General features: G+C 41.3%; 1 protein-coding gene across 3 annotated transcripts in view; it reads right to left on the minus strand.

Moving 5' to 3' along the window:
• Ica1l (islet cell autoantigen 1 like) overlaps positions 1–12,526 on the minus strand; it is a 34,519-nt gene extending 21,993 nt beyond the window's left edge. For 2 of the 3 annotated variants that reach the window (XM_028765716.1, XM_028765715.1), the window contains exons 1-5: positions 12,365–12,526; positions 9,844–9,916; positions 3,625–3,748; positions 1,511–1,709; positions 315–440 (exon numbers count right to left, since the gene is read on the minus strand). In XM_028765716.1, the coding sequence (XP_028621549.1) occupies positions 315–440; positions 1,511–1,709; positions 3,625–3,748; positions 9,844–9,916; positions 12,365–12,526 (684 nt within the window). Of the gene's footprint in view, positions 1–314; positions 441–1,510; positions 1,710–3,624; positions 3,749–8,423; positions 8,526–9,841; positions 9,917–12,364 lie in introns of those variants that run through there. The other variant, XM_028765717.1, reaches the window with a different exon arrangement.
• Positions 12,527–12,919: the final 393 nt, after the last annotated feature.

Below are 12,919 nucleotides of genomic sequence, written 5' to 3' on the forward strand. Positions count from 1 at the left end.
GCCTGCCTCTGCCTCTCGAGTGCTGGGATTAAAGGCGTGCACCACCACATCCAGCTTTCAAGCTCAGGAAGCCCCTAAGTCTTTCTCTGTGCTAGGACTCAAAAGAGAAGTGTGTAATTATGAGACTCAGTTTTAAGTAAGTGTCTCCTCAGTCAGAGCTTTTCAGGTCTCTGTCAGAACCTCAACAGTCAATTGCAGCAGTCAAAGGAAGCTGAGGAATGATAGAAATTTTTTCGTACTCGTTAGACAACTTTCAAAAAGGAATCTCCCCACTCATCTTTACTGCAAGGACATGCTGACCATGGGGCAGGTACCTGGTAGATGGTGAGTGAGTGGGATAACATATTGCAGCGACTAGCTCCCAGCAAGTCCACTTTCTGACAGACGTCCATCTTTAATTTGTCAAAAGAGTCTTTGCTGTTTCTCACTTGGATCTGTACCTGCAATCACAAAAATGTCAGTTATTATCAACACCATGGATGGATATCTAACAGGTCTGAAATAAATTTTTCTCAGACACATGGAATCATAACAGTTCCTCTTCTCTGTGCCATTATCATCCCATGGTTAATGATGGAGATGTATATTTATATATACAAATATATACAAATATATATGTGTGTGTATGTATGGACTCTATCAGTGAGCTGCATCTTCATCCACAGGGGGGATATAATTTATGAATTTATTAAACAACATATATTTACAAGTATGTTACTGTAGCAGAATGAAAAATTTAATAATTTCAACTTTTCATTAGAACTAAGAATCATTTTCACATGATTTTTACTTCAGCAAATGTATATTTTCCCACTAGTAATAAACTATTTTCTATCTGTACATAAATTCTAAAATTTTAGGTAAACAATATTTAAAACATGATTAGAGCTTTTGTGAAAGAGATAGAAAAGATGAAACGGGGAGCAAGGTGCCACGCAGAGTGCACCTGCCGAAATATCCAAGCAACCAAGAAGTGATATTAAAACCTCATTTTAGGGGCTAGAGAGATTGACTCAGTGGTTCTGCTCTTCCAGAAGTCCTGAGTTCATTTCCCAGCAACCATATGGTGGCTCACAACCATCTGTAATGGGATCTGATGCCCTCTTCTGGTATATCTGAAGATAGTGGCAGTATACTCATATAAAAAAAATAAATAATTAATTAAAATAAAAAAGAAAACCTAATTTTCAAAAGAAGAGTGTAGAGCCCGGTGCAGTGGCGTGCACCTGTAACCCCAGCTGTCAGGAAGCCAGGCAGGGATGTGTGTTCCTGTCCAGCCTGAGCTGTACAGTGAGATCCTCTCTTAGATGATTAAGCAGTAAAAAGCACTGGCTACTCAGCTCTTCCAGAGGTCCCAAACTCAATTCCCAAAAAGGACATGGCAGCTCACAACCATCTATAATTCAACCCAATGCCCTCCTATGGAGTGGAGACATATAAGCAGGCAAAGTGCTCACATACATAAAAGACATAAACCAACCTAAAGAACAGAATGGGATACTGTTCTTACTTTTCTAAACTTTTCCATTTGTTTGAAGGTATCTGGGTCGAGTTCCTGCGATGCATCTTTCATCCACAGCAGCGCTCCTCTGTACTCTGTGCGTGCCCGCTCCATGCGATTAATGGTCACCAAGGTATCAGAAATGGCCCTCTGACTGAACGTTGCCACTTCTTGCTTAAGACGAGACAGGGGAGTACACAGGGCCAATCTAATAACACAGAGGTAAAGATCAGAAGATTGTACATCCATAAACAAAATTCTAGCTACACTGCAACATGTATTCATCATGGAGATGAGTCTCAAATAGGAAGTTCTTGACATGCTTTGAAGATTTAGAAAGCAGATCCTGAGTTACTGGGGTGCATCTTCCTTCCTTCCTTCCTTCCTTCTTTCCTTCCTTCCTTCCTTTCTTTCTTTTTATTTTTATTTTTTTTTTGGTTTTTCAACACAGGGTTTTTCTGTGTAGCCCTGGCTGTCCTAGAACTCACTCGTAGACCAGGCTGGACTTGAACTTGGGGTGCATGTTTCTACAGGTTATCCCTTTCAACTTTAGGGAACACAAGTTTGTTGATCCAGATATAAACAACCCACCAGGCACACCTACCCCCTAGAAAAGAATTCTAAAGCAATACAGGGCCTGTGCTCCAAAACACAATGCAATTTACAGAGATCGTTCAGTTGGCAAGTGTAGGGAAAACTTGGGTTCGAAAGATTCGATAAAAACGCTAGGAAAACTAATGCGGGTGCAGTTCTTGGCAGCTGAGATGAGGACAGAAAAACAGATATTTAAGGAGCACAGCGCAAACCTAGCTGGGCTAAGGCTGATTTTGATACAGCAGCATGGGAGGGCCCTGGACCGTCTAGCTCAACTCCTTAATGAGGATTTCTGCACTAATATGGTATTACAGAATGAAGCTATCAGTGCCAGATATCAGAGTGCAGGACCCAATAAGGTCAGTGTTCTGATTTTGTCTGGAATACAAGTATTTGAGCTACATTTACAGTATATATACACACACAGAGTCTTTATAACATATATCTTTATGCTGAGTGTGAAATAATAAGTGGAAAGTATCAAATTAAGAAGAAAATCAGGCTGGATATTGTAGTGCATGCCTTTGATCCCAGCACAGGGGTAGGCAGAGGCAGGTGACTATCTGTGAGTTCAAGGTTAGCCTGGGCTACATAGTAACCTTTCTTAAAAAAAAAAAAACAAAAAACAAAAAACAAAAAACAAAAAAACAAAAAAAACCTCTATTTAAAAAGAAAACTTTTGCCGGGCAGTGGTGGCGCACACCTTTAATCCCAGCACTTGGGAGGCAGAGGCAGGTGGATTTCTGAGTTTGAGAGTTCGAGGCTAGCCTGGTCTACAGAGTGAGTTCCAGGACAGCCAGGGTTACACAGAGAAACCCTGTCTTGAAAAACCAAAAAAAAAAAAAAAAAAAAAGAAAGAGAACTTTCCACTTAATTAGAGATGCTATAGTGTCAAAAAGGTGAGTGACTGGAGGAGTGCAGCTCAGAATCAGAGCACCCACTAAGACACATGAGGCCTGGGGCTTGTTTAGTCAGCATCACAGAAGAAAACATGGACACAGAAAAAAAACAAACAAACACACATTTGAAATATTAGTCATTCTGTAACTCTATTATAGTAGACCATTTGTAAAATAGAAATATAATCCAAAATGCTATTTTTAGGAATTAGGTATTTGCCGGGCGGTGGTGGTGCACGCCTTTAATCCCAGCACTTGGGAGGCAGAGGCAGGTGGATCTCTGAGTTGGAGAGTTCGAGGCTAACCTGGTCTACAGAGTGAGTTCCAGGACAGCCAGGGCTACACAGAGAAACCCTGTCTCGAAAAAACCAAAAAAAAAAAAAAAAAAAGGAATTAAGTATTCAAGAGCACTAATTTTTAAGTAATTCTTTTCTTTTGAATGCAAATGAATAATTTAAAAATAAATGATTAAATGATTAATTAGAATAAAAAATATATCCCTAAACACATTTCTCTTGAAATACATTTCACTGCCTTATTAGAATCAGCAGTGGGTTTTCTTTGGGAACTTAGCACACATCGGGAGGGTCACATGACTGTGGTCAAAGGGTGAAGGAAGCTGAGGCGGACCTTTGCTTGGCTGAAGAACAGAGGACCTTGCCGGCGGCATCCATCATTTTGCCAGCTTGAGTTGCATCCCGCTCCGCTTGAAACTTTAAAAAGAGCCCTAGTTCATTTTCTTCCTCTGATATAACTAGGGAAAAGAATTAAAGTTTAGTTAATTCTTTCATTTCACCATTTGCTTAAAACATAACAGGCAGGAGACACAACTCTACACGCACCACCAAGCCTGACAGCCTGAGTTCAATGTACGTGTGGAAGGAGAGAACTGACACACATAGACACAGGCACATAGACACACACACACTCAAATGTAATTTAAATTTTTAAATGAAGAATCACAAGGGAAGGAAAATTCTCATGTGTGTCCCTCACCCACTGGGCAGAGGCTGAAAACACACTGCTTAGCTCTGGACGCTTCAGATGCTGAGTCAGCAGAACTTTCTTCTGCAAAACTGACTGTTAACAAATAAACCCACAAATGAGTCAAACCATAAAACCTGTGTGTGGTGCACTGACACCAGCATGGACCATGAAGAGATAGCCCAGGGATGCTGCCAGATGTTGAGAAAAAACTGAGGAAAAACAAAGAGACTTTGACTAATTTGACAACTTTCATATCAGTCATAGATTTAAAAACCAAACCAAACTGAAGGGCTTGGCAAAGAGATTTAAAAACCAAACCAAACTGAAGGGCTTGGCAAAGAGGCTAAGAGGAAGTGGAGCTCCCCAAGTGTGAGGCCCATGTACACACAGACGTCAGCTTAGGGTTTTGTTTTGTTTTGTGCTTATTTTCTGAGACAAGGTCTTAGTGTGTTGGATAGCCTTGACTCCCTGTGTAGCCCAGGTTGGCATCTATATTATGAACCTCCTGCCTCAGTCTTTTAAATACTAGACTATACACACACACCATCACACAATCACACATGGCTGGTATGACATTTCTATTTAGTTGCTCTAGGAATTCTCTGTCTCTGCCCCTCCATCCCCCCACCCCCAGGGTCTCTCTCTACAGAGCCCTGGATGTCCTGGAACTTGAAAAGCTCTACCAGCCTTACCTTCTGAGTGCTGGAATGAAAGCGTGCATCACCACGCCTAGCCTGGAATTCATTCTTACTATACTTTACAAAAGTGTCAGACTAGAGCAAACCACAAATCAAAATACTGCTCCTTTACTACAGACTATTTTAGGATCCTCAGTCTAGTCGTCTACCTGGTAACTTCTAAACCACTCTCAAATGGATAGAAGGAAAGGCCTTCAGGGCTCCACCTGAGTCAAGGGGACCCTGAATGACAGCAATGTCATGCCTACTTTCACTTTAGCCACAAGAGATTGAAAACTGAAAGGGGTTTCCTGTGCTCAAGATGTGGCGGCAGAACATGCTGCATCCTCATGCTGTGACAAACCCTTGATGTCACAGGAACCAAAACTGAGGAAATGAGGGATGGTTGGACAGACTTTCCCCTGCTGGTGTGGCCAACATGGTAATAGCTACAGTTAAGCCACAAACCAAAGATAAGACAAAAGATCCATCTAGCATTGATAATTTGACTATGAAATTTGAGAGAAAAAGTTTGGGTGTGTCTTTAGTTGAAGATAATGCAGGGGTCACAATAAACAATGAAGATGAAGGGAAAGTTTTGTCACTGCAGGTCCAGCTGCAAAGGAGCCTGCAGACTGGGGGCCCAGAATTGCATCTGTAGCGGTCTGAATGAGCATGGCCCCCACAGACTCATAGGGAGTGACACTGCTGGGGGGTGTAGCCTTGCTGAGAATAGGTGTGGCTCTGTTGGAGGAAGTATGTCCCTGGAAGTGGACTTTGAGGTCTCAAAAACTCAATCTAGGACTAATGGCTCATCATCTCTTTCTGCTTTAAAAAGTAAACATAAGACAAGAAAAGCTGACATGGAAGCCCTGGGGCACCACAGCAGCAGTGCCACCCAGCCCTCTTCCCTCTGCTCCTCTCTGCTGTCCACAAGGTGACCAAGGCCACAGAGCACATGATGCAATGGGGAGGTGACTTCACAGTCAGTGTTACACCTTTAATAAAACCATGCACTGCATTAGAAGCAACTAACACAATCCAGAGAGGATGAATCTGGGAAAGCTTGCCCTGGTAAAACACTGCTAGTATTTACATAGTTACAAAGTCAAAAATTAAAATTTCCTTTGGTATCTTCTAAATATAGACCTAACAGTGCTTCTCACTGTGCTGAACACACCTCTGTCCAGTCTATACCCAGCCACTGGACAGAGGAAGAGTGTTCATGCTTTTAACCTACAATCATTGTGTTTGGGTCCCAAACTTTAGTGATGACTCAAAGGTGTGAGTCTACTGCTTTTTGTACAATACAGACTTCAATATAGATTACAAACAGTGGTAATGCCAATATGTCTAAAATGTTTATCTCTTTTTATTAACTTAAAACATTCTTGTAAGCTTCAGGGAGTCATGAGACTTAGATCTATCTCTCACAGGTCAAACGATTCAGATAAGTACTCCTGTCAATCTACAACCAAAATTTCCATGCCTACTGTCTACCTCTAAGGGTGGGCTCTCCCTTCCCCAACTACAAGGACCACAGGCCTGAAAGTTTCAAGTGTACACTGTTAGCATTTCCTCGAGGCTCCGCCCAACAGTTACCTAGCAACGGCCAGGTAAAGGTTAGGAGCCAGGCACTGTTCAGTGAAAAGGACTGTTCAGGCTTCTCCTCCTTATTCTCTCTTTCCCCTCTCCCCACCTTCCCTTTCTCCATCTATTATTTGTCCCTCTTCCCTCCCATATGTCAGCTCAGAAGGTGGTCAGAACAAATGGCTGAGGTGTCTATTAACAGCGCGGGCCAGCTCTCCCTGGACCTCCTCCCAGCACCCCTCGCCTCCTCCGCCATGAACGTCTCTTACCCAGGGCCTGGGCTTGAATTGAATTCCCTTCCCCCAGCTTCCTTTCCTTCCCCACCTTTTTGGCCTCCTGCTGTCTTGGCTCTTTTCTTCCTGAACCTTTCTTCATCCTTTCCCTCTCTCCTCTTCCCTCTCTCTTCTTGTTTACTCCTCGCTCCCCCAAAGTTTGGTTCAGTCTGGACTCTTCCAGATGCCTCTGGCTGTGCGTTAATAGCGATAATAAAAACCTTCCCAACCATACCAAGTCTTCAATTTCATTCAGGAGTCATTTTAATTAAACATTCTGGTTAGTTGAGAGATATGCATTTTCTTTGGCTCATAACTTTATTTTATTTATTTATTTATTTATTTATTTATTTATTTTGGTTTTTCGAGACAGGGTTTCTCTGTGTAACCCTGGCTGTCCTGGAACTCACTCTGTAGACCAGGCTGGCCTCGAACTCAGAAATCTGCCTGTCTCTGCCTCCCAAGTGCTGGGATTAAAGGCGTGCGCCACCACTGCCCGGCCGGCTCATAACTTTAATATTAGGAAAAAAATCTTCATTTCTGTGTGAGGACTGAGGGTTCTCTGGGAACACGGAACACGTTGTTCACCAGGTACAAAGCGAATATAGTCTTACCTTTTATTGATGTTGAAAGGGCAGGTGAGGCTCAACCTGTGCTGCTTTGGTGACGGGACCTGTCAGCCAGCATGAACAGATACCCTACGCTGACAGCCTCATCCCTGGGCAACTGATACCATGACCATGTATCATACTGTTCCGTGACACAGCAAATGGTGAGCTCACATAGCTCAACATTCAATCTCCACTACACAGGTTCATAGTCTTGTATGACCTGCTGTATTTGTCTGACAGTGCTAGCAGCAGAAGACCTATCAGTATAAGAGTCTCTAGATAACACATATTTCTGTATCATCCTAAAGAGAAAGTGCACATCAAAACCTGCACATATTATTCCTTCCTTACTCTGAAATGCCACGAGGATGGCCAAAGATCTAGTGATTTCATGGCAAAACAAACCTGCCAATCTTTATAGACATTTCAATTTCAGTGGACCATGAAGGTCAATTGGTCATGGAAGCCTTTTACAACTTGGTATTACCCTTAGTAATCTGGCCCCAAGTTTCCTTTGCTTTACTCTTCTTGGTCTTAGTTACAAACTCTTGTATGGATGCATACTTTTCTCTTTCTTTAATCTCATTCCCTGGCCTCCAAATCTCTATCCACCCGCCATAAACCACCTAACCATAACCCTCTGCAGAGTTCCCTTTGTCAATTAATATAGCCCAAGCTAATTCCATCTGCAATTCTGGGTTATGGCTCTAAACTGACTCAATTGCATGCTTTCTGTATCTTTTATTTTGTTGCAAAAAGTTCAACTATGTCACAGTATATACGATACATTCACACACAGAGACACACACATGCAAACCCTTGCCTAATGATGCCATACTGGAGTGCTTCTTCAATGTGAGCTTTGATTATATAATGGTAAGCCTGACTTACAACTTCAGAAGACAGCATTTTATTTTATTTTAATTTTATTTAATTTTATTTAATTTTATTTTATTTTATTTTATTTTATTTTATTTTATTTTATTTTATTTTTGAGTCAGGGTTTACCCAGTCAAGTAACCCAGACTGATCTGGCAGTAACCTAGTCCGCACTAGCCTCCCACTCAGTGCTCCTCCTCCTCAAGCCTCCTGACTGCTGGGGTTACCAGGGAGAGGCACCACACAGACAAGGAAGCAATTTACCAATGACCAAATGTTTACTGAATACATGCTAGGTACTGTTTTTAAGGTTTAGGGACACACAAATAAACAAAAATGATTCTTGCATTATCAGATCTAGAACAATGGCTCAGTGCATAATAACACTTGCCACCAAGCCTGATGACCTGAATTCAATCCCCAGAGTCCACAAGTTGGAAAGAAAGAATTGGCTCCTGCAAGTTGTCCTCTGAGTTCCATAAATATGTCCTGGCATGTGCATGCCTTAGTCCCAAGTAAAAGATAACTTACAGAGGGAGTTCCAGGACAGCCAGGCTTACACAGAGAAACCCTGTCTCAAAAAACCAAAAATAAATAAATAAATAAATAAATAAACTAATAAGTAGTAAAATGTTAAAAAGAAAACAAATTCTAGGTGTTAAAAAACATTAGATGAAATGCATTGAATGTTGAGCATTGTAAGAACATGGGAGAGATATAAAGGGGGCATTTAAATTTAGATATGGGGTCAAGGGAAAGCCTCATCAAAATCCCCACTGAAAACCTAAGGGAAGTTAGGAAGCATATGATACAGACGCTTGTTGTGAACCGAGTAACATAGTTCAATAAAAGAATTTTAGGTTATGAGATCAGAGAGGCAGCCATATCCAGTAAGCCACTATACATACGTATATATGTATACATACTTCTATATGTATATGTGTGTGTGTGTGTGTGTGTGTGTGTGTATGACCTGAGTTCAATCCCCAGAGTCCACATGATGGAAACAAAGAATTGACTTCTGTAATTATATCCATATATATATACATACACATATATATTCATTCATTCATATTCTACTATAATAGAAGTGAAGAAAGAAATCCAAAGGCTACGTTCCAACTTTAAGAGGTCAGGGTCAGAGAAGAACCCAACAACAGCAGGATACTGAGACGTAAGGAAGCCAAAGAGGAAAAGCAAAGCAGGGTGGGCGGGCACACGGAAGCAGAGTGATGGAGGTGGATAGGGGGAACTCATCATCTGTGGGGATGAGAATTGGCCACTGGACTGTCCTTCCTGTGCCCTTGACCAAAGGTCCTCAGAGGAGAGGAAGTAGCTGTGCTGAGTGTAAGGTAAAACATAAGGAAAGGCCGCTGTGGGCTGTTCTCCTGAAACTCCAGCATCAGGAGGGTGGGGGAAGGGAGATGCTAGGCCAGCTCAGCCACACAGTGAGACTGTCTCAAAAAAAAAGGAATAAAGTCCCTACATGGCACACAGACAGCCTTGTCAACTGTTTCTGTGAGAGAGGAGGACAGGAACTGATTTGACTGATTGTAGGGTCTGCAGGCTTCGAGAGATGGAAGCAAATCGTAAGACTCACCAAGAAAACTGGAGAGCAGAAAGTGGGTGCTGTCACATGATTTAATGAACCTCAGAAGGCAAAGACAGACACTAGGGATTTGGGGAACAGGCCACTGTAAATATTTATAGTTTGCAATAAAATCATATGAGATGGTTTGATAAACCACTGCTTTCTCATTAAATGATTCATTTTAAAAAATGCATGCCAATCCTACGTGAAATGGGAATGATCAGATATCTAGGAAGTCATACCATTGAGTCTTAGCTGGTATTTCTCAACTATTTTCACGAGTTCATTGCATGTCTCCTGGATGGAGTGAAAAACCTTGAAAGATAAATTTATTAGGACAATTTAAAGAACAAAAAACAAATACAACTTTTAGTACCTCAAAAGCAGAACATTAGCATAAAAGTGTCAGTTCTATTTCATACTTATATGCACTTTACATGGCTGTGATGTATGGTTTAAACATTAATTATGTCTATTGTCCTTGACTGGGATGTACTTTAGGCTTAGTTATATTACTGATATAGAAAGCACATTTAAATTTCCCTGTGAATGCTGGAGAAAAAGGTATGAATGTGTGCCGTCTGCCTACACAATCTGTTCTCCCTCAGCTCCCAGGTTATCTGAACACTACCAAGTTATATCCCTTATAATCTGCATCAAATACTGCCAATGACACATGACAAGAGAATACTTTAGAAACAGTTGATGCTCAATATGGCTTTTACTAATATTAGTCAAATCAAAACAGCCCAATAAGTTTACTATAAAAAATAATGTACTGGCTGGCTGTGGTGGCACACACTTTTAATCCCAGCACTCTGGAGGCAGAGAAAGGTGTATTTCTGTGAATTTAAGGTCAGCCTGGTCTGCAAAGTGAGTCCAGTACAGCCAGGGCTATACAGAGAAACCCTGTTTCAAAACTACCTGCCACCCCCACCACCAAAAAAATGTACTGGGCCCAAGTAGTGGTGGCATACTTGGGAGGCAGAGGAGCAGAGAGGGGCAAAGAGGGGCAGAGAGGGGCAGAGAGGGGCAGAGAGGGGCAGAGAGGGGCAGAGAGGGGCAGAGGAAGGTGGGTCTCTGCGTTAGAGGCCAGCCTTGTTTACAGGTCAAGTTCCAGGACAGCCAGGGCTATACAGAAAAACCCTGTCTTTTAATTAATTAATTAATCAATTAATTAAAAATAATACACTAGGCAGGTGTGGTACTGTAAGGGAGATGGAGCAGGGATCAGGAACTGTGAGTTCAAAGCCACCTACAGTGTGGACATACATACCACATGTAAAGCAGTACATGGAAGGTTTTTGTTTTGTTTTATTTGGAGACAGGATGGTCACAATATTTTGTAAAATTTAAAAAGTGAGGATTCTGAAAGATTTTACCCTAAAGAAATGACAAAAGTTTAAGGTGTGTTTAACCTAAACATGATATATAATATATATTGAAGATTACACATATGTTGAAGGTTTCAAAGTACCCCATTTCTAAAAAAGATTTATCCTTATTTTTATGTGTTTTGCCTGTAGGTATGTCTCTATACCATGTGCATTCCTTGTGCTACTGGAGATCAGAAGAGGGTGTCTGATACCCTAAGACTGGAGTTACAAATAGTTCTGTGCTGTCATATGAGAGCTGAGAATGGTACCTAGGTCCCCTGGAAGAGCAGATAGGGCTTTTAACTGCTGAGTCAACTCTCCAGACCTGTATTCCATTAATGTGTACAATTTTTATGTTTTTACATATCAGTTCAAGGCTAGCCTGGTCTACAGAGTGAGTTTAGGCCAGATAGGGCTACACCGTGAGACCTTGACTCAAAAAAAAAAAAGGAGGAGGGGGAAGAAGAAGAGGAGGAGAAGGAAGAGGAAGAAAAGGAGAAGGAAGAAGAGGAGGAGGAAGAGAAAAAAGGCCCTGAGTTTATTCCCAGTACCATAAAACATAAATAGAAAACCACAAGTAAATAATAAAAACAAAAACTTTAATCATTTGCTATTTGGTACCAACTAATTTATTTCAGTGGGGTATAGATAATATTTAGAGGGCTATAAATTATTATGACACAACCTATAATGAATGTACAGTCTTAACTAGGATTTTAATTGTTAATTAATAATTGGCTTGATACTACAACAAATATGTTAGGAAATTAATCAATTCCTAGTTTTATTACCCATTCTGTAAATGTCCTAGTTATAATACCTGTGATCTTTAATAGGTGTCTCTGAATGACAGTCACAGTTAAGCAGCCTGTAGCAAAGCTGCTTTTATCCCTGTGCTGCTAGGCTATGCCAACTTGAGACAAGCTAGAGCCGGCTGAGAGACGGAGCCTCAGCTGAGGAAATGCCTCCACAGGATAGGGCTATAGGAAAGTCTGGAGGGCATTTTTCTTAAATTAGTGACTGACAGGGTAGAGCCCAGCACATTCTGGGTAGAGCAATCTCTGGGCTGGTAGTTCCACATTATACAAGAAAGCAGCCAAGCAAGCCACTAAATAGTACTTCCCATTGCCTCTGCATCAACTTCTGCCTGAGGGTACCACCCTGTTTGGGTTCCTATCCTGATTTCCTTCAGTGATGGACTACAGATGTGAAAGTGTAAGCCAAGTAAACCTTTCCTCCTCAGCTTGCTTTTGGTCATAGTGTTTCCTCAAAGCAATAGTAACCCTAACTAAGACATCGCAAAGCTCCTAGTGTAGACGTTTGCTGCAGTCTCTGCTTGGAGTCACAGATAATAACCAGGTCCATGCAATACAGTCTTCACATTTACCTCAAGTTTAGCATCCAGCTCTGCATCAGATGCAACCACATGCTCATCCTCCTTTTTTCCTGTTGCTTTGATAAAGACCTGTTTAGTTTTCCAGTATTTCTTCTGCATTCTGCTCACTACTGACTGGTTATCTTCTGGTCTGAGATGCTCAAAGGAATCCATGGAGTAGCTAAAACAGACTAAAATTAGGCTTTTTAAAAAAAGTTTCCAATAGATTAAAAAATATATTGTATTAAAAAACATAAATATCTAATCCCAGCACTTGGGAGGCAGAGGCAGGTGGATTTCTGAGTTTGAGGCCAGCCTGGTCTACAGAGTGAGTTCCAGGACAGCCAGGGCTACACAGAGAAACTCTGTCTCGAAAAACCAAAAAAAACCAACAACAACAACAAAATCATAAATATGTAGTTAATGTGCCAGTATTTTATTGACAAATTAAAATTAAATATAAACATAATGCCTGCTGTCTATGATCTAGGTTTATTTACACACACACATTTTCCATCACTGTTCCATCTGTACAGAGCCGTTCTGCACCTATTGTTATATGTAAAG

This window comes from Grammomys surdaster, unplaced genomic scaffold (genome assembly GCF_004785775.1).
Source record: "Grammomys surdaster isolate TR1022 unplaced genomic scaffold, NIH_TR_1.0 165, whole genome shotgun sequence".
Classification (NCBI taxonomy): Eukaryota; Metazoa; Chordata; class Mammalia; order Rodentia; family Muridae; genus Grammomys; species Grammomys surdaster.